General features: G+C 27.4%; 1 protein-coding gene across 1 annotated transcript; it reads left to right on the top strand.

The window, feature by feature from the left end:
- The first annotated feature begins 17058 nt into the window (after positions 1 to 17058).
- On the top strand, positions 17059 to 17728 carry LOC117929997 (ethylene-responsive transcription factor 3-like). Its single transcript, XM_034850450.1, has 2 exons — positions 17059 to 17229; positions 17528 to 17728. Exons 1-2 carry the CDS (start codon positions 17059 to 17061, stop codon positions 17726 to 17728), a joined length of 372 nt encoding a protein of 123 aa, XP_034706341.1.
- The last annotated feature ends 5787 nt before the right edge of the window (positions 17729 to 23515 follow it).

Below are 23515 nucleotides of genomic sequence, written 5' to 3'. Positions count from 1 at the left end.
ATGGACATTGTTATTTCACAAAATAAACATTAAAAAAACATTGAAATTAAAAAAAATCATTCCAAGAAAAAAAGAAAAAGAAAAATAATTAGATGTTAAAAATGATTTTTAAAAGCATAATGAATTATAAAAAAAAAAAAAATTTTAAAAGTGTAGATTTTAAGTGGAAGATTAGTATTTTCTAAAATTTTAGATTTATATTTTGATTTTGTAGTTTTGATTTTTTTTTCTTGAATTTTTATTTATTTGAGTTCAAATGTGACTACTTTGTTATGAGATTCATTAAAAGATAATTGTTTATTCTACACTTTTTGCATTCAAGGTTTTACTCATTTAATGAATTGTATATAGTTTCATACTTCTAATTATTGTGATATTAATGTTATTTTCATTTGATGACATAAAACATATTCTCAAGTAGAATTTGATGAAAATAGAGGAGAATGCATTACTTTTGTGTGATAACTAATCATGAATCGTGTTGATGTATCGTGATCATTCATGGTGAGTCCCTTAGTTGTTATATGATTGAATTTTCTATTGGTATTGTATAACATTACTTAGTCTTTACGAACTATTTTTATATCAAAATAGGAAAAAGAAAAAAGGAAACATTAGACTTAGATTTGTTTATTTTTTATAACATCTCATTTTTATTTTCAATAAGAACTCTAAAACTCATTAAACCATGAAATGTAGGTATACGCTCTTGGGAGGACAGTATGAAGAATAAAAAGAAAGGAGAAACATGCAACAAGATGTGACTCTTATGCCATACATTATAGGACATAAACGTTACTTTATTTGAAATTGAGAATTTTGGATTTTTGGATGCAACTCTTGTGTGATTTTATGATTAGCCGGTTTTATGCATATGAACTACAGGTATACTTGAATGTTAGGATGCTTAACATTTCTAAATCATGTTTTAGTGTGTATTCACTTTTCTTTTTTAGTTTTGGTGGGTTTGATGTGTTTGATGTACTATCATTTTGTGAATATTTGATATACAAATATTACTAGATTATGTAATGTATTACAAGTTAATCCATAAGCATTATGAAAATATAAGTTAAATGTAATATGATTATTATATTTATGGACAAAATTTACATAAGTTGATCTTATTTATTAAAAAGCATTACAAAAATATACAAGTTAATTAACAAAAAACAACTATATCTTCCATAATCATTTACAATGATATGACACCATAACTCAAAGGTGATGCATTTAAAGTGACACCATAACTCAAAGACGATGCAATTAATATGACACAACTCTATATCAAATTAAGCATCACTAAAAATATATGGTGTCACTTCTAAATGTATCACTATTTATCTGTTTTTGTGTCACTTCCAAATACGTCACCAATCGGTACCCTTTATGGTGATGCTATGTTGTAGCGACATCCTATGTTTATAGTGATCTATTATAAATGTCATCATATATCTTTTTCCTTGTAGTTGTTTGTTATGAAAATAATCTAATCTTGATGTTTCTAGTTTGATATACATATCTATTATATATTGTTGTAAAAGACGACCAACACAAAATAATATTGATTTATTGGATGGTCTGATTTATAACTTGTAAATATAATACTCTTGACAAGAGACCTTTATTATTTTTTTTTTAGCCTTTTAAAACTGTACAAAATAGATAAACAAATAAATTTAATATAAAACTCAAATTATTAATATTGTTGAAGTAAATAAATAATAAGGAATTGTTTTTATTCGGACCTTTCATTTCTTTGTCAAATAAATCATCCGTAGAGGTCGTTTGATGTGGGTTTATTAACAAATTGTCTTTGCAAAAAGGTTTTTTCTTTCTTTTATCCAATCTTTCAATTTCTTGATGCCAACCAATATCACCACAAAAATAATAATAAAGGATATTGTAAAGGATTGTAACAAGCATAATGGTATTCCACTCTATGACTATAGCCTGAATGATTATAAACAATAATTTCTGTTTTATTTTTTCTTGGAAAGAATTGTCCTCAAAATCATTATTATGTACCCATATTCCAACTACTTCTGATGTTGAAGGAGTATTATAAACTCTTTGATTTAATCCAACATTCGATTTTATAATTTTATAAATCAGGTATGTTTTTTAAAGTACGAAAGAAGTTACTATATAGGTTGCTTTTCAATATATCAATTATTTTTTCTAAGATAGATGAATTCATTTTATCTTAAACATATAATCGATTTTTTAATTTGTGTTCTATATCATAAAAATATAGTTGTAAGTATGATGGATGATTATCTAATGGTAATAACTCATTTATATAATAATATACTTGACCTTGAACTCAAAATGTATATATGCCTTTGTTTCTTCTACATAGATTTTTGTCATATTTAACACCAAAAGATGTGAAAACAAAAGTATTATTATAAGTCCTAATATATTTTTGGAATTCAATTGCTTCTTCAGAATTAGAGGTGAATAATTCATAAAGTTCTTCAGGAGCATCATTTGTAACTAATGATATTTCTCCATTGGAACAACAAAATCCTTTTGGTTCATTTTCAAACCTTTTAGCATGACATAATTTACAAAACGACACTTTTGCTAATATATTGGGCTTAATATTTATATCTTCTAAAACAAATCCTGTTCTTTTTCTTTTGCGACAATTAGTATCTTAATTAAAGAATTAAACCATATTACTTTTTTTATTAGGGAATTTTTTTACCTGTTGTATTTGTGTTGCATAAACAACTATCAATAGATAAGCCGTCTTGACATGATGAAGACCCTATAAATAAACATTCAATAATTTTATCTATAAAGTCAAGGTCTATAATATTTTTATTTGGACTAAATAATACGTTTTACCTAGTTCGAAGGTGCTAAAAACATTTATTTGCTCTTTGTCTTTCTCGATCAATTGTTCAGTCATAATCTCATGGTTGGAATTTCCTATAAATAATGTAATCATGTTATGAATTAGATGTATTAAATAAATAAAAATGTTAAAACGAATAGATGTTAATACTTGATTTCCGTCCAATTATATAATTAATTATAATACTATTTTTTTTCTATAATTTGCCTATATTTCATTCAGTTTCTTTTTAGCATATGTTTCTCATTTTTTTCGGCATATTTTTTTTTCTTTTCTTCAAATAACATTGAGTATTAACTTTTTCTTTTTCTTTCTAGATCTTTCTTTTGTGAAGAATTTGGGTCCATATTATTGGACAATAAATCAATCCTAAAACGAGATAATAACCAAAATAGACATGAATAAACTGCATTATTGTAAAGAATTAATTTGAAGAGCAAATATAAAAGAATAAACAATAGAAACAAGCATATAATAAAAAAGATAACATGCAAAAAATAAAACACCAAGTGTAATAAAATAAAATAAATTGTGAAATAATTATTAATATCTAGGAATCATGAAATGATTTAAACAAATGAACAAAAGTAAATAAAAGAAACTTATTATAAATAAGACAATTCTATAAAAGAAATATATAACAATATTGCGTAGGATAAGTAATATAGAATTCATGACTAAATTAGGATTATCACACCAATCAATGTAACAAACATTAAAAAATATTAATATAGCAAATATTTAATAATAATTTCTTCATATATGTTCATATTTTTATAATGATATGTTTTTTTTATTTCTTAATAAAAATATAATCTTTTATTAGTTTTTTTTAAAGTTTGTTTTGATAACAATATATATATATATATATATTTACTATAAAACCCAACTTAGTGGAAGTTCTGACCTTAGCAGAGGCTTCTAGAGAGAGCCAAAAAAAGAACAGGGGGAGAAAGCAAGGAGAAAACAGTTTTTGGAAAGAGAAATGAACAGTTTTTTTGGTTTATTTAAAGTCTAATCGTAACTCTCATGCCGACAAAGAAAAATTTCAAAGTTAGCAATCATATTTTTTTTTTTTTGGGTAAAAAGATTTTTAGAGTTAGTAATCAAAATTTTCTCTTTTTCCTCACTAATCATGTTTTTCATATGGAAACCCTATTTGTTTTTCCTCCATTTTGGACATCTTATCTTTTGTTTTTGTTTGGTTTCCTAGAAAATGTAAGGAAAAAAATCTCTTCAACTTAGTAGCCCAATGTCAATTTCTCATGCCTGTTTGATTGCCTAGAAAATTGGGGAAAGTTTTTTGATGAACTTTTGTTGATTACCTCTATCCATTTTATTAGGTCCTCACCTCTATCTGGGTTTTGAAAACAAAACGGTGAAATATTATTGATATAAACATGACAAAGTTTTCTAGGTTATGGGTTTTGCTCTTGGTGGTTGGGACACCTTTCATGTTCCTTCACTTCTCTGGATCCTCAACTTCTGGTAACTTTTCTTACTTCCTTTTTGTTTATGGTGTTTTGTGTACAAAGATTGTTTAGTTTTTATCTTGGAAATTTTTTTTGTACATGAGCTATGAAAGAGTTTTGGGGTTCTATTGTTAGGAGGGAAGATAAAACATCACAAACCTAAACAAAATAAATAGAGCATAAAAATAAAAATAACAAGGAATATTGCTGAAGAATATGTATGCACAAGAGGACAAAGTTCAGGGGCAAAAAAAAAAAAAAAAAAAAAAAAAAACGATCGAATCAATTAAATATCAAGGACTTTGTATAGGCGTTCAAAGATAACACATGAAGTAGGACAATTGTTGTACATCAGCAATGCAAATCACTAGCAAAGCATGAATGGTACTTCATTGAATAATTAAAAAAAATGATAAAAAGGGAAAATAAAGTTACAACAAAACTAACATCCCGACTTTTATAGTATAAAGAAATCATATTTCAATTATGTTGAAACTTTTAAAAGTAAAAAATATAAGTTAATTAATAATTTTATAATACTTGTGTAGTTGTCTCACATCGACCTATACTGAGGCATGATCTTCTTATTGATGATGGATTGTCGAGATGATGCTCTGTACTGGAGCATATCCATTTCACCTCTTCACTTGGATTATGATGGATTAGGAGTTATGGAATGACGACCCTATACTAGGGCCATATCCATTTCAGATAGTACTTTTATTGGAGATACAACCACTTTACTTGATATTCTACATTGGGAGACACTCTTTTCATCGATGGTTGATTTTTGAGATGTCAGTTTATTTTGAGGCATATTTGCTTCACAGATTGTGCATGGTAGACATAGTCACTTTATTCTTTCTATTATAGCGTGATAGATCAGGATTTGTTGAGATTACATTGAGATATACCCATTTTCATTGTTAGGAGTTGAGATTAATCTTAACCCAATGATGATACCGAGGCATAGCTTTCTCATTGGCGATGAAGTTTGATTTATCTTGGAGCATAGTCACTTCAAGTAGTTTACATTAGGGTATAACCACTTCATTCGTTATCATGGAGCATATGGATTAGGAGTCTATGGATCATGTTGAGATGTTTCCATTTTTAGCACCAGGAGTAGAGATAATTGATATGTTGATGTACACTACGACATGGTCTCTCTTAGTAGTTGTCAATTTGGACACACTACTTTACATTAAGGCATAACTGTTTTGGAGAGTATTTTTCATTGGATCATAGCTACCTTATTGGATCCTTTACACTGAGGCATATCCATATTTTGAAGAGTGATTAGCTTGCTTCATTATGTTGGAGCATCTAACATGTGATATTGAGGTCTTTGGATTGTTTCATGTTGTCATCATTTCATACTGGGGCATAGTCGCCTTGATGGATGTTTGGCAGTGAGACATGGTCATTCGAAGGAGGATTTTGATGGATCATGGAGTTATTGACACCTTGGGTTCAGTCTTCTCAACATACTTGGTCAATCTTTGATACCTACCCACCTCTCATATCATACCTAGACATTTCATCCTTGATACCTTCACCTTTATATCCATCATACCAAAGCTTGATCGTTACTTTCTTTTGGCCAATTTCACTATGACACAAGACTTACTCTCTAGATTAAGGGAGGATGTAGACCAGTCCTCGACTTTCCTAGTCAAGCTTTCATTATCTTTTGGGCTTTAAGTTCATCATTTTCCATGATGGCAAGGCTTACCAAATTATTGATTCATTAGTGATGGTGCTTTCATTTTAATAGTCACATGTTGATTTTTGACTTGCTTGCACTTTGCATTCTGAGTATTGGATAGCATTGTTTTTGTTTATTAGTCATTTTGTTTTGTCAGCATAATATCATGATACATGGTCCTGTTTGGCATTCCCATTTGAGGTTGGACATCTTCATTTACATGGATTGACGAGTATACTTTGGAGTATTAGTAGATTTATGGCATTCCACTTCCCAATTCGATCATTGTTCCATACTGAGGCATACCCCCTTGTTTGAGTTCAGCAGACCTTCAACAATTTTACTACCTTTCGACCTTATTGTCGACCCTCGTGATTTGCATACTAAGGCATACCCCCTTTCTCTAAGATCATCGGACCCTTCAGTAGACTTCATTATCTCTTGACCTAGTCGTTAAGCCTTATGAGTTGCATACAGAAGCACACCCCATTCTTTAAGATCATCAGACCTTTCATAGGTTTCACTATCTTTTGACTTAATTGTCGACCCTTACAAGTTGCATATTGGGGCATTACCCTCTTTGATATCTCCGAACTTTTAGCATATTCCGCTCACATTTTGATCTAGTTGTTGATCATTATGAGTTGTCATACTAGTAAATATCTCAATCCTCTTTGAGTTTATTAAATCCCCTATGGATTTCTTGGCTATTTGATTCATTTGATGACATTTTTGAGTTGTCATACTGGGGTATACCCTCATTTTCATTAAGCTTATTTGCATTGCTATCCTAATTACACATTTCCTTCAGTTTTAGGTGATTTCAGTCATTACGGCAGGTGATTTTAGTCATGTCGATTGTGTTCCATCTTTCTTTATGTTTTAGATGATTTCAGTCATCGCGACCACATCTCATCTTTCTTGATGTCCAAGGTGATTTCGGTCATTGCGACTACGTCCCATCTTTCCTGATGTTCTAGGTGATTTCAGTCATTGCGATCACGCCCTTTCTATGGTTTTAAGTGATTTTGGTCATCATGCTCATGTCCTATTTTTCCTTATATTTTAGGTTATTTTAGTCATTATGATCGCGTCCTATATTGGTTTTGGTGATTCCGGTCATTACAATGGTGTTCTATCATTTCTTTAGTCTTAGGAAATTTCAGTCATTGTGATCACATCTCGTCTTTTCTTTTGTTTTTGGTGATTCTGGTCATTACAATCGTGTCCCATATTTTCCTTTAGATTTGGGTGACTCTAGTCTTTGTACACCTTGTCCTCACAACTTCATATTCCATCGTATTTCTCACTTCGTTGCATATGTGCTCTCACTTCTTTATCATGCTATTCTAGAGTTTCTCCTCATCCTTTGTGCATGATATAGTCGTTTGAGCTCATAGCATGTCTTGATCATATTGTTAGTACCCCTCACCCGGTGTTCTCATACAGTACACGTATGACTTTTCCTTTTGTACACATTCATTCATTTTCTTCTTAATGGTCCGACTGCCACTCGACTTTGAAACTAATTTTTGGGCCACTTTTGGAGGCTTTTTAGAGGGAGTTTGGATTCTTGGTGTAACTTTAGAGACACCTTAGGAGTTTCTTTTTCTTACCTGATCTGTTCTTGACCTTTTCTTAGGGTTTTAGAGCTCCTTTATTTTGAGAGAGGTTATGTTACTAGGACAAATTTGATGGTCTTTCTTGTTCTTCAATAGAGCCTACTTCATTTCATTTGTGTATACACTTACTTTACTCGTGGACTTTACCGAAAAGGGAGCATATTTGTAGACCCTCAAATTTGTCTCACCATTTACTTATTTATTATTTACTATTATTTATTTATTTTTAAGGCTCATTTTGTTAGTGTTTTTGGGTTAATTCTTTTTTAATTTTTTGGCCCAATCTTTCCTATCCATTTTGGTATCACATCTCATTCATTCATTTAAAGATTGCATCTCCACCATCTATTTTGGAAAAACCCTAAGAGACTCTAATCCTTTTCTCTCTTCATCTCATTTTCTCCATTCTGTTGCCCTACTCATAGGCCTCACTTCTTTTTCTTTTTCTTTTTCTTCTCTTCTTTTTCTTTCCTTTTCATTTTTCTTTTCCTTTCTTCTTACTCCATTTTCTTACCATTACCACCCTTCCACTATCGGCCTCCATGTGTTTTGTCCCTTCGAGCATCCCTTCTGACATTTTCTCTCAAAAGTCTGAAACAATGTTGTGCATTGTCCCCTTCTTGGCGGCCCTACCCTTCACATTAACCATTCATAGCTTTCTTCTCTGCCCAGATTCACGACGGCAACACCACCACCATGATCCTCTCATCGCCACTACTAACCATGCAGTGCTCCCTTCCAACCATTGTTGCCATTAATATTTTCTCTATCCATTTGATATTCAACCTCATACAACGACATGGGTAAATTTGTTTATTTCCACGATAGTTATTTTTTTTTTATTATATACCTTATTTATTAATTGGGATTTATTCTTGATCTTAGGTTTTGAATAATGACATGGACATGCCTGGACCTTCTCCATGCGACACTAGCTTTCACATAGGTTCTTCAAAGGGAGGAGAGTTTTCTCTCCATTGATTTGTATAGTGATGGTTTATGGGACTTGGGTATTTGCTTTGGATCGTTGAATTTGAGTTGTTGGATTTCCTATAGGGCCTTTGATTTATTCCTTTAGGCCTAATTTGGTTTGATTTTTGTTTTCTATTTATTGGTATTGGACATTGGCCTTTTAGATTGCTGATTGGTTTGATTTGAGCCTAATTGAATTTGCTTTATTTGAGCCTAATTTCACTTGCTTTATTTGTTTCTTTTGGTTTGCTTGTATTTAGGTTAGTATGTTGACATTATGCTGAGAGCGAGAAGAAGCATAGTGCATATGTTGGAGGCGGGTGGAGTGGTTGAAGCAAGGTATGGGCAAGAGCAGATTTGAGAGGACGAGATTGAAGACTTTATATATTCTTTGTATATATATATATATATTTTTTTTGTGAAAATGGGGGGTGGGGGGCTGGATGTTTCTAGAGGATGGGCTCTCTTTTTTGGTGTATTTTTCTGTGACTGTTTTGTGGGGTTGATGTTTGAGCTTCATTTTGGAAGTTGCAGAAGATCCAATATTGATCTTGTGATTGCATTGTAAAAGGGTATATATTTATTTATCTTTGTCCTCCATTTCTATACATATTTGTATTTATTTCTATACGTACTTGTATATGTTTTTGTACATATTTTCATATATGTTTTGCTCATTTTTATTATTTGTCTCGTAGATATGTAATTGTTGTAAATATATTGTCATTATTCTATTATAGATTTTGTTTATTATTTATTTATTTTGTTATTAAAAAATACATGTATAGGTATATTTGAATGAATAAAGATTGTCGGGTTGTTGGTTCACATTTTAAAGATATTATAATAATAAATAAATAAATTTTTTCTTTCTCTTGTTTAAATAAAGTCCTAAAGTTGTTTTTTTTAATAAACTAAAGTCATGATTAATGAATTTGGAAAGCAGTGTTTCTAAATAATAAGTTTAAGTTTACAATAAATAAAATGAAGCATTTTTCTTTTAAATAAAAAAATTAAGACAATTTTTATTAAAGAAAATAATGTCTTTTTTTGTGTATACTTCTAATTAAAAACTATATATATATTAACCCCCCCCCCCCCCCCCCCCCCTTTTTTTTTTTACAAATTTTAGTTAAAAGGAAATTTCAATTCAAATATATATATCTATATTGGAATAAAAACTATTTTGGAATATGTAAATGGATTTTTAAAAACCATTCTTTCAAAAAAAAATCTTTTTTTTTTTTTTGGTGAATAAAAGTTTAATTGAAATGTCATTTATAAACAAATTTTCAAAATTCAATTTTCTAAACAAAAGTTATAAAAAGTCATTAAAAATAAAAAATAAAAGTCCATTTTCTAAATACAAGTTGTAAAAAAAACTATTTTGGAATATGTAAATGGATTTTTAAAAACCATTCTTTCAAAAAAAAAATCTTTTTTTTTTGGTGAATAAAAGTTTAATTGAAATGTCATTTATAAACAAATTTTCAAAATTCAATTTTCTAAACAAAAGTTATAAAAAGTCATTAAAAATAAAAAATAAAAGTCCATTTTCTAAATACAAGTTGTAAAAAAAAATTGTTTTTTTTTTTAAATAAATTGAATTGGATTGGTTTTGTAAATGAAATTGTAAAAATATATGTTTAATAAAACTAAATCCAAATTCAACTTTTTAGGTAAACTATATATATATATAGCAAGAAATTTATTTTTTTAAAGGCAAAGTTATCTTTTTAAATGAAATTAGAAAAACTTTTTTTTTCTTTAGGTTAGGAAAAATCCTCTTTTAGATAAAATTATAATTTTTTTTAAAAACAAAATTCTTTTTTTATTTATTTTTTAATAAAAGTCAAACAAAATTACCTTTTTCTTGGATAAATTTGTGAAAGTGTTGTAAATAATAAAGTGGAAGAAGAAGAAAATGAAAAAGAGAAATTAGAATGTAGAAAAAAAAAACGGAATAAATTTTCATCTCCCATTTTATAAAGAGTCACAAAGAGATATATATCAATACCGATGATCATCCACAATTTACCATAATGCTACAAAATCTCATATTTTATAACACTGCCCCTTGGATGATCATAAGAATATGTCTCATTAAAACCTTAATAGGAAAAACCTTAGTGAAGGAAAAAAAGTGCAATATTCTTTTGGACTACTACAACTACCTGGTTAAAAACCTTGCTAGTAAAACCTAGTGGGACAAAACCTGGATGAAGGGAAAAATAGTACAACATAGTGATATTCTTATCAATTAGCTCCCCTTCACGTTGACATGGTTATATTTTCTCTAGTAGTGTAGCATGAAGATCTTTGAGTTGATGTATTCTAATGAGCTTCTTGAGTATTGTAGTTGAAAATGTTTTTGTGAATAGATCCACTAAATTGTCACTTGATCTTACTCATTAAATAGCAATTTCATCACTCTTCTGAAGCTGATGAACGTAAAAGAACTTGGGCGATATATGTTTAATTTTATCACCCTTAATGCACCATTCTTTAATTTATGCAATGCATGTAACATTATCTTCATATAACTTGATAACATTATCTCTGATGGAGGCCAGTCCACATGTTTCCATTATTTGCTTCATTGATCTCCATGATATTGTCATATCACCATAGATAAATACATACCTCATTTGAGATAAAGCTTTGTGGGGGTCTAAAAGATAGATAGCTTCTACACATTCAAACAATTGAGATTTTGATCCTTTCAAATAAAATAGACACATGTCATTATGGTACATGTTTGATTCTATTCCAATGTCTCTGAGTTGGTGCAAAACTATATCTCACAAATAAGTTAACAAGGAATGTAATATCTAGTCGTGTATAATTTATAAGATACATTAGTGCACCAATAAAATTGAGATATCGTACTTCTAGACCAAGTAGTTCTTCATTATTTTCTTTAGGATGGAAGAGATCCTTTTTTCACTTCAAGTGAACGAACTATAATCGGAGAACTTAATGGATGTGATTTACCTATATGAAAGTGCTTCAAGACTTTCTTTGTATATGTTGACTAATGAATTGACATTTTATTTTAAAAGTTCTGCAGGTTGAGGCAAAACTTTTGTTTTCCAAGATATTTCATTTCAAATTTTCTTTTCAAATAATCAACTATTCTTATAAGCTTTTTAGGAGTTCCAAAAAAATTCAAATGTTCCACATATACTATAACAATTGAAAATATTCAACATAATGAATATGCATAGACAAATAAGATATTACACATATACTTCCCATTTCAAATATTCATTGAAGTGATTGTACCACATGTCTTTGGATTGCTTAATCGATACAAAGATCTTTGTAGCTTAATTGAATATATGCTACAATGTTTTGAATTAGTTGCTTTAGGCATTTGAAATCCTTTAGGGATTTTCATATATATGTCATTATCTAAAGATTTGTATAAATATGCAATAACGACATCCATGACATGCATATCCAATCATTGTGAAATGAGTTAGATATCTAAATATGATTACATCCATCATAGGATAATAAGTTTCCTCATAATCAATATCAAGTTTTTGCAGGAAACCTCGAGTTATGAGTCACATATGCTTTTATATCACATGATTTCATTTTTCTCATTACATTTTCTTATAAGTAACCATTTACATCTGACAAGCTTGCCAACTTTAGGCATCTAAAATATTGGTACAAATATTTCTTATTTTTCCAATGAGTCTAATTTGTTGGGATATATTCTTTCCATTTTGTCCAATCCTTTCTATATTGGCATTCATCCATAGTTTCTGGTACAAGATCCTTATCATATCTTATGATGTCAATGATCACTTGAAAGAAAATATATTATCAATAATAAGCATATTTCGATCCCATTTTTCTCCATATGCGAGTAGATAATTGAGATCTCATCATTATCATGTACCTGTACCTTTTCAAGAGCTAATTGTATAATATATGCCTCTCCTAGGGCTACTTGTGTTAAACAGTGCCTTTTCAAGGGTTGATTAAGACTGATTAGTCATTTTAATAACTCATTTTAGATGTAATTTCTTCAAGAGTGTCTCATTTTCATATATATTTCCTTGTGTTTTCCTCTTCAGGGTTTATCACATTTCATGCGTGTCTTAAACTCATTATTTAATTGTCCTTCAAGAACACCAATCCATTTGGAATATTCTTAGTTGGTAAAAATAATTTTTGTCACTTTTTTTGCATTAATGAAAGTATCTCATACTTGATTTGCAAGTCTTTGCAAATGAATAATCTTTTGAACTTCTAGTTCACATTGATTAGTACGAGGATTCAGATGAGTCAAAGTCAACGCATTCCAAATAATTTGATGCCATTCTTTTAGAACAAGCTCTTCTCCCCCTAATGGCGAGAAAATTGTCTCATTAAAATGATAATCTACGCAACATATCATTCTACTTTTCAAGTGTATAAGTAAACTAGTAACTAGATAAAAACTTCTGGTTTTTGTAATGTATGTTCATACGACTTTACAATGAGTTATGCATCATTGTTTACCCCAAGGGATCAAGTTGGTCTTACAAGATTCTTTTGGATCTAGCATAATATAAAGTGTCATTCATATGGAATCAAAGACTACTAGTGACATAGTATAAGCTCTTTCGAAGCCTTTAATTAGGTTTCTATCACCTGATATAGTATTAACATTGTTTGTCATCAATGTTGTGCAATTAATGAGAGAAGAGTTTTATCAAAATAACAAGTCATAAAGCATGTCATAAAGACCTCGTCCTTATAGAGTTGAAGAAATCTTATCATAGAGAAAGAGTTAAAATCAACGGATCGATGACTTACCTTAATAAGTTGTGTAAAAGCAACAAGAACATACATAACATCGAGTATAATTATATAACATCAAATATATATATATATATATATATATATATATATATATATATATATATATATATATAGAAAAGATAATTTAAAGCTATATATTTCTTAAATATTTCACACATTTGATTTTATAAGTGTGGAGCAATTTATGCATGAAATAAATAAGAAATATTTCAATAATCGAACTAATTATAATGATAGATCAATAATTTTTATTCAAAAGTTATTATGATCTAAAATGTGCAAAAATTAATCCATAGATCAAAATTTTAAGAGGACATATCATGATTTAAAGTATCTTGCAATTTTTTTCATGTCTCAAAACTTTAATTGAAATGCTACAAATCCATCTAAATATACATGCAAAGATATAACAAAATATATTGAAAATAATAGTTGGAACCTATTGTAACTGAAAAATTGTTCTTGTTGATAAAATTATTGCATTAATAAAAATATGGTATATGGCAACATACAACAATATATATTAGTTTATATAACTCAAAATTTTCCAATCATAAAAAAATAATAATATGTTTTAAAGAAAATTGACATAAGCAATCAAATTATTAATCATATGACCAAGTCATATATTTCACATGTACCCAAAACAAATAATCAAAATTTTCAACACATAATTTCATTATTAAATTCTCAACAAGTAAATCCAAATAAAAGATGTTATCCAGAATATTTAAAATATAAGTGCAATGTTGTCCAAAACTCCCATCTTTCTATATGAAACAAGTATATTTTACATTAAATATTGGAAAACAAAGATTAAGATTAATCTCAACTACTATATCCTATCAAAAGATTATTGTGTATTAAACAACTAAAATAAAAAATAATTCAAAATATCACCTCTAATATAAGAATATTAAGTATGAATATCATACTTTCATGTAACCTAAAAATCTCACATCTATATGTAAATATTTATATTAATGACAATATAACTTCTAATGATAAAAGTTCATAAAAAAATTATCAAGTATTTATCTATTTATATAGCTTGATATAAAAATATTAATATTTTGATAATATGTAAATATTATCTATATGCTTGTTATTATAGCTTCAGGATATAATATATTTTATTATAACTTTTGGTTACATGAATTTCATGAAGTTGTACAAAATTAATTTTGTTCTTTATAACTTCTAGCTATAAGAAAATACATATCAACAACTTTAGCATAACATTTGATTAATGCAAAGAATATTAATTTTCTCATTTGCATAATTTTGGGTTATAAATAATAATAATTATATAGCATCTAGCTATATAATATAAGTTTATAATAAAATATTTTAATATAGCTTTTGGTTATATGAGTTTTGTCGATTATTAATTTACTAACTTTTTCTTCATAACTTCAGGTTATGAATAATTAAAAATTGACTAATATTATAATAACATTAAACAATTGACAAATTTGTTTTGTATAACTTCTAATTGCACAAAAATAAAAAAATTAGAAATTGTGTGTATAGCTTTTGGCTATGAAACAATTGTTAATAAATATTGTTTCCATAATTTTTTATTATGAAAAATTCATAAATATGAAATAAAAATTAAAAGACAATATTTTTCATAACTTCGGGTTATGATTATTTTGTCAAAACAAAATGAACAAATTTGTATATAGTTTTAGGCTATTAACTATTCATTATGCAAATTTGTACATAGCTTCAGGCTATAGACTTGTAGATTTGTACATAACTTTAGGTTATGAATTATTTATTGTGAAAATTTGTAAATAGTTTCAGGCTATGAACTATTCATTATATAGCTTCTAGCCATATAATGTTGTTTTATATAACTTCCAGTTATATAATAGGGACAATTGTGTTTTGGGCTCGGCTGGAACCAAAAATTAACATTTGTTCCATATAACTTACATAATTAATAGGAAGGATATAAGATGTTAAGAGGTCAATATACTCTTCAAATTTCCATATATTACCTTTTAAGGATATAAAATTATGATGAACTAAAATACCCAATGACCTTTCACATAAGTTTTTTAAAAATTTGGATTTTAACAATTTTCACACCACTATTCATACAACCATAATAATTCTATTTTAACAATTTGGATTTTTCATTGTTTATAAATTTTTTTTATATAAATAATTGAAAATCAACATTATTTTCTATTTTAAATTATAAATAAAGAAAAATTATGCTCAAAAACTATTTTAAAAAATACTTTCTAAAAAAATGGTGATATGATTTATATTTTTTATATTTTCTTTTTGAAAAAAAAAAATTTAAAAATGAAAACTATTTTTAAAATAAAAATTGAAAACCTTGTTTAGTACTATTTTTTATATGAAAATAAAAAATAATTAAATTTTATTAATTGATTATCCTTTTTTTTTTCCATTAGTTATTTTAATAAAAAAATAAAAAAATATAGTATGTTTACAATTAAACAAAGGAATTGGTTAATTATGTGTTTTTTGTGACTATCTTTTACATGAAAAATAATTAAATAACTAAATTATATATATTTATTACTCTTTTTAATTTTATTTTCTTTATTTATTTTTTGTCTAATAGAAAATTTTAATATATCCATAATTAACAAAGTAATAGATTAATTGTGCACATTTTGATCTATTAAAATAAATTAATTTCTAATTAAAATAAATAAAATGAAATAAGTAAATAAATTTGGGGTTATTTCTATTTTTTAACATATCTTATATTAATATTTTTTATGGTAAAATAAATTCTTTATTATTTTTTCTTTAATTACAAAAATAAAATGAAATAAATAAATAAATTTGGTATTTTCTAATTGATCTTATATTCATATTTCTTATGATTAAATAAATTTTTTATTTTTTTCCTTTATTTCCAAAAATAAAAGGAAATAAATAAATAAACTTGGTTTAAATAATAGTTTTTAAGTAATTTATTTGTTTTATTTTTAATTACATTTTGCATTGAAAATAAAATAAAATAACGTTTTATTTGTTTTAATTATTTTAAATGTCAAACTATTGGGAACATAGTTTACACACTCATGTGGATATAGTTTATGCATATATATAAAATTTATACCATTATACAAGGTTATTACACTAATTGTACAAGGGGTGTACACGACTGTACATTTTGAACAACTTCTTTTTTTTTTCCTTGTCATCTAAGGATTATACACTCTCCTACCATAAATTCTTTTATTTCATGTACTTTATTTAACTCGTATATAACAATTCAAATACTTACCTTAATAATTATGTTTAGGGAACAATTTTGTTTTTACGTTTTATATCATTTTTTAAATCAAACCATTGAAAACACGGTTCACACATCATATGTGGCACATAATGTATGCATATGGATGAAATTTGCACCATTGTACAAGGGTGTTATACTAACTGTACAAGGTAAATGTTCAATTGGACAAGACAAATGTTCTAACTATATAAGGGTGTAGACCCCCATTTGGGGAGCCAAGTTTTTTTCATATAGCATTAGAGGAGCCTGGCAGCACTGGATATAAGTGGGGGCCCCCTTTTCCCTACGCCCGGGAAATCAGCTGCATGGGCATGCCACAGCCCATGCTTGCTGATGTGATGAACAGGAAATGGAGGGTTGGCTTGCGGAGGAAGACACAAAACAGAGGAAAGAAGAAAAGAAAAGGAGATATCTGGGGGGAGCTTTTCTTCAAGCGGGGGGATCCAGAGAGAGGAGGGGATCGCAGGAGAAGAAGAGTGAAGTTCGGAGAAGAAAAGAAGCGCCTCTAGGTATGGTTTTTTTTTTATGTTTTATATTTTTTATCTACTCATTACCCTGTTCTTTGTTCATCCTTTGCCGCTTCTGGATAGATTTTTATTGGTTTTTGAGCATGAATGATAGACGATTGCATATATATTTTCGTTGGTTTCTCGGGTTGTCATGGGTCGATCAACGTTGCCACTTCTCCCTTATTTTATTTATTTTATTTTTTTCCTCTCTCTATGTCCCTCTGTTTTCATTTCCGTTCACTGCTTCCAAAAACACTCGCGCCAGAACACGAAGCGAAGGGCGCCGAGAGGCAAACTTTTCGGTGTAGCCGCCGGGCTATTCGGAAACGAGGAGATCCACTATAGAGGCGTGCGCAAGAGGCCGTTTGGCAGGTTTGCCGCCAAGATCCAGGACCCACGGAAGAAAACTCGGGTCTGGTTCAACACTTTCGACTCCGTGGAGGATGCATCTCAAGGCCAAGACTAATTTTCCGTCGACATATCCGACGTTTCCGTTAACCATGCCGCTTCAGCAATCGAGCCAATATCAGATTCAAAATGAGAATCACAATCACCAGCATCAGCCTTAGAAGCCAACCACGAGCAGTAGCAGTACCATGGAGTCTTCTAGTTGAGAGGCGTCGTCTCCGGGTGTAATCGTCGGTCTTTCGGCCCCAGATCTCAATCTGCCTCACCCCGTCGCCGCCAACCAATTTGATTTTTCTGCAGCTCATTACCCCGTTGTCGGTGTCCTTCCTATTGCGCTGCCACTGTTCTTCTCCAAGCCATTTTTCGTCCAAAGAAGCCCAAATACCCACTGCCATATCTCTGACTTTTAAAATATATAATAATAATAATAATAATAATAATAATAATAATAATAATAATAAAAAATGAAATAAATGAATAGAATACAATAAAATAAAACGAGATAAACATCATTTTCGAAACAATCTTCTAAAGTTTAATTTTAAAATTAGTTTGCATAATTCTAATTTTTGAAATTCTATTTTTCCGTAGCTCCAATTTATTTATTTATCTTTATCTTTATTAAAAAAAAAAATTCATTCAATTCTCATGATAATTCTCTAAAGTTTTAATTTTGAATTTAATTATCCGGGATTCAAATTCTTAAAATTAATTTTTCAAAAATTCCACAATTCCAAACTTAATTCTTTTAAAATATCACATTCGAATAAGTTTTCAAAACTCCAATTCCCTTCGAATCCAATTTTCAGAAATTTCATTCCCAAACAATTCTTTAAAATTCCATTTTTTTAAATTTAATTTTCAAGCTTCCTTCTTTAAATAATTCTTCAAAATTCCAATTTTTAAATTTAATTCCAATTTTCGAAATTCCAATTTTTACATCAAGTTATTCATTATCCTTTCATTCATTTATTTATTTGTTTATTTTGAAATTCAATCTTTAAACAACTCTTCAAAATTCCGCTTTCTAAATTTAATCCCAATTTCAGAAATTCTAATTTTCCCATTAATTTATTTAATCATTAGTATTTTATTTATTTATTTCAAAACTTCATTTTAAATCAATTCTTAAAAATCTCTGATTTCCGAATTAAATTCCTAATCCCGAAAATTTTTGTATTCATATTAATTTATTTAATCATTAGTATTTTATTTATTTATTTATTTTTAAAAAAACTCCATTTTAATCAATTCTTTAAAACTTCTGATTTGCAAATTAAATTCCTAATCCCGAAAATTCTCATATTCCCATTAATTTATTTATTTTGAAACTCCATTTTAAATCAATTCTTTAAAACCTTTTATTTCCTAATTAAATTCCTAATCCCAAAAATTTCCATATTTACATTAATTTATTTAATCATTAGTATTTTATTTATTTATTTTAAAACTCTATTTTAAATCAATTCTTTTAAACTTCCGATTTCCGAATTAAGTCCCGAAAATTCCCATATTCACATTAATTTATTCAATTATTATTATTTTATTTATTTATTCTAAAATTCCATTTTAAACAATTTATTAAAATTTCCACTTCCGATTTTAATTTATAATTCCAAAAATTCCAATATTCACATTAATCCATTTAATTATTTTATTTCATTTATTTATTCTAAAATTCCATTTTAAACAGTTCATTTAAAACTTTCGATTTCCGAATTAAATTTCTATTTCTGAAAATTCTAATATTCACATTAATCTATTTAATTATTATTATTTTAGTTATTTATTTTGAAATTCCATTTTAAACAATTCTTCAAAATTCCAATTTCTGAACTTAATTTCCGATTTCCAAAATTCTAATTTCTTTCAAATTTAATATCCGAAATTCCAATTCTTAAATTTAATTTTCAAGACTTCAATCTTCAAATAATTTTCGAGACTCTAATTTTCAAATAAATCTCAAAAATCCAGTTTTCTCTCGAATAGCTTTAATTCCACTTCAATTTTTTAAATAATGTTCTATCTCTTTTGTTTTTTTACACAAGCAAGAATGATGAATCTTCATAATTCCGAAATAATGGGTTTCGTGAGATTAATTCAGGCAAGATCAATCGGGCTTTGGTGGGGGCCCCGCATATGTGATTTTATGATTGATTGATTGATTTACCATGCTTGTTTGATTTATTCTATTCCTTGACATGCGCATAATTTTATCTATTCGTGATTCACTAATCCTGTTCCATGATAGCGCATTCGCGACTGGAGGACCAGGTATGTATCCACTCATATTTTGTTCATTCTTTATACATGTTTTGATTCCCATATGTGCATGATCGCTTCGAGTATTCATTGATTTTCTCATTGATTGTCATGTCAGCTTCATTCTATTAGTAGAGACCCGACTTTAGGGACTTAGAGGGGTGCTACGGTCGTTACCGTACCTTCCCAATAAGTAACCTGACCCCTGAACCCGATCCGGTTTTTTCGTAGATCACCTTTTCCAAAATAAGGAGTCACACTTAGGGTTTTCTTTCTTATTTTGTTTACCCTTTAAAAAAATAAAACGAAAATAAGTGGCGACTCCAAGTCATTTTCTTAATCAATAAATGAAATCGTTTTTCAAAATAAAAATCGAGCTCGCCTTCGAGTGGGAAACGCATGAGCCGAAATGCGGGGTCCACAAAGGGGTATACAAGACTATCATTTGTTAAAGATTTCAATCAATTTTGGACAACTTTTTTTTTTTTTGTCTTGTCATCTAAGGATTGCACACTCTCAAGGTACACATTTCTCTATCACACACTCATCTTATGCACTTTATTTAACTCGCATATGAAAATTCGAATACTTATCTCACTAATGATGTTTGAGAGAAAATTTTGTTTTTCCATCTTCTACTATTTTTTGAACCAAACCAATGAAAACATGGTTAATCTACCTATAGTTACACATTGAGTAGGGGGTATATGGAATTTGAGTTACTGTACAAGGTATTTACACTAAATGTACATGATAAATATACTAACTGTACAAGGGTGTATAAGACTATTATTTGTGAAGGATTTTAAGTGATTCTGAAAAACTTCTTTGTTTATTTCCCCTTACCGAGGATAGATAACATTCCTTACACACATTGGTTAAACATACATTCATCTCATGCACTTTATCAAACTTGTATATGGTCATTTGAATAGGTATCTCATTTATAATGATTGTAAAACAAAATTATACAACAAATTTTCTTCTTTTTTAAAACAAAACCAATGCAAACATAGTTAACCGACTTATTGTCAGATATTCATGAGATGATGTATGAAATTTGAGTTATTGTACAAGGGTATTACACTAACTATACAAGACAAATTTACTAATTGTACAGGGGTGTACAAGACTACTTTTTGTTAAGGATTTCAAGTGATTTTGAAAAACTTTCTCATTTTTTTCCACTCAAGGATTTTTTCGCACTCAAATTCTCTCACTCAAGAATTGTTTCGAATTTTATTTTTAAATTTTATCATCAAAATTTTGTAATTGCATATTTTGTTTTTGTAGTTTTAACAATGTTCTTTCTTTCCACTATTTTTTTTTTGGTGAATTTTTATCCAAATGAATCTATATTTAAAATTATAATCATATTTTTTACTAAAATTATCTTTAATTCTTTTAATATATTTATACTCATTTATTTAAAAAAATGGAAAACTATATATATATATTTTTTGTAAACATGTTCTATTACCTTTCAAGTAAAAAATTAGATAAGTTGAAAGTCAATAAAAAAAAAATAAATACCACTTTCAATAATTTTTAGATAAAATTTTATATAATATATTTTATTTGAAATTTAATTTCTAAAGTTTCACTAAAAAATTGTACTGACAATTTTCTTGTTGTGAGTCAAAATGCTTTGTATTAGTCTATCTAGATAAAAACATTAAAAATTAAAATGCTAAAAGGATATATATATATATATATATATATATATATATATATATATATATATATATATATATAATAAAAGTGAAGTGATAGTCAATTTTTAAATTTTTTAAAATATGGTTAATGTAGAAAATATAAAAAATAATTAAAAATAAGAGAAAAGTATAAATGAAAGGGTAATATAAATTTAAAATAAAAAATGAAAATTAAACTAAAAGATAAATACAAAAAGATAAAAAATATTTGGATGAAAAATTCTAAAATTTTTATCCTTACTTATAATAAGAGTAAAAAGATTCAATATCTTTAAAAAAGAAAAAAAAAAGAAAAAAAAAACATTATTGCTTTTTATTTGACATAAAATAGAAATATAGATTGGAAGAAAAAGAAAAAGAAAAAGTTAGAAATGAGTAATACTTAATAGGGAATATAAAAGAGGAAAAAAAAACACAAAAAAATTGAAACTCACACTCACTATGTGCCTATGTAAGAGTTAAGGGTATTTTGGGGATTAATGAAGGACAATATCTTTCTTCTCAATTTTCAGACTTTCTTTGGGTGTTGGGCTTAATTATGTAAGATATATGGACCAGATCTTAATTTTTGGGCCCAATTGGGCCCAAAACACAATTCTCCCTATATAATATAATTAAAAAGTAATTAGGGATCATATGCATAGCTTCCAACTATGTATTTGTAATTTTGTAATTTACCTCATAACTTCTAGTTATGAAATTTTTTTCTATATAACTTTTGGTTATTAAATAATTAAAATATCTACAATTACAAACTTTTGGCTTGATTATATGAAATATGATTTACGTAGTTTTTTGCTATGAGATAAAGTATATAAAAATTATAATAATAAAATAAAATGCATGCTACTTTTCATATTTCGCTTGAAGAAAATAAGGCTACATACATATAAGAAAATTTGTAGATAAATTCTTCTCTTTTTTTACATACTCAAAGTGTTGTGTTGATAACATATTGTAAAATAATAAAGTGGAAGAAGAAGAAAACAAAAAAGAGAAATTAGAATGTAGGAAGAAAACATAATCAATTTTCATTAAAGGTCTCTCTTTTTTATAGAGAGTGACAAAGAGAAATACATCAATACGGATAATCATCTAGTTACCATAATGCTATAAAATCTCATATTTTATAATCAAAAGATCTTTATTTTTAATGTAAATTCTTTTTTCTAAATAATTTGAAAGCACACTTTTTTTTAATAATAAAAGGAAATCAAATTCTTTTCTTTTTAGATAAAATTGTCAAAGTGTAAACTTCCTTTTCAAGCAAATAAAGTCCTTTTAAAAGAGAACAAAAATCAATTTGGAACATCAAAGTGGGATGCTTTCATGAATAAAATATGAAAAATTGCTTTTCTTTAAATAATATTGGACAAACTCTTTTTTATTTTATTTTATTTTTTATTTTTTATTTATTTATAAAATCCAAATATTTAATAAAATTGAAAAACTTTCCTTTAAATCAAACAAAGATAAAATATCTTCTTCAATAAATCTTTTTTTAATGAAATAAAATAATAAATCATTTTTTACAAATAAAAAAGGGATCAAGACACTTTTGTAAATAATTTTGAAAAAATTCACTTTCCTATTAATAATTTTTTTCATTATTAATAAAATTGGATTGAATTTTAATATTTTTGTAAATAAAGCTATAGGAGTCTTTTTTTTTAATTAATTTTTTTTTTTTTTTTGCGGATAAAGTTATAATTTTTTTATTATATATTAATCATTTTTCTTCAACAAAAATAAATTGAAATACTTTTGTAAATAAGATGGTAAAAATTCATCATTTTTTTTAGCAAAATGAATAAAAATTATTTTTATTGTAAAAAAAGACCAAATTGAATTTTTTTAATAATTTTTTT

This window comes from Vitis riparia, chromosome 2, assembly GCF_004353265.1.
Source record: "Vitis riparia cultivar Riparia Gloire de Montpellier isolate 1030 chromosome 2, EGFV_Vit.rip_1.0, whole genome shotgun sequence".
NCBI lineage: Eukaryota > Viridiplantae > Streptophyta > Magnoliopsida > Vitales > Vitaceae > Vitis > Vitis riparia.
The sequence above is the reverse complement of the archived record's forward strand: the minus strand, read 5'-3'. Positions and strand labels throughout refer to the sequence as shown.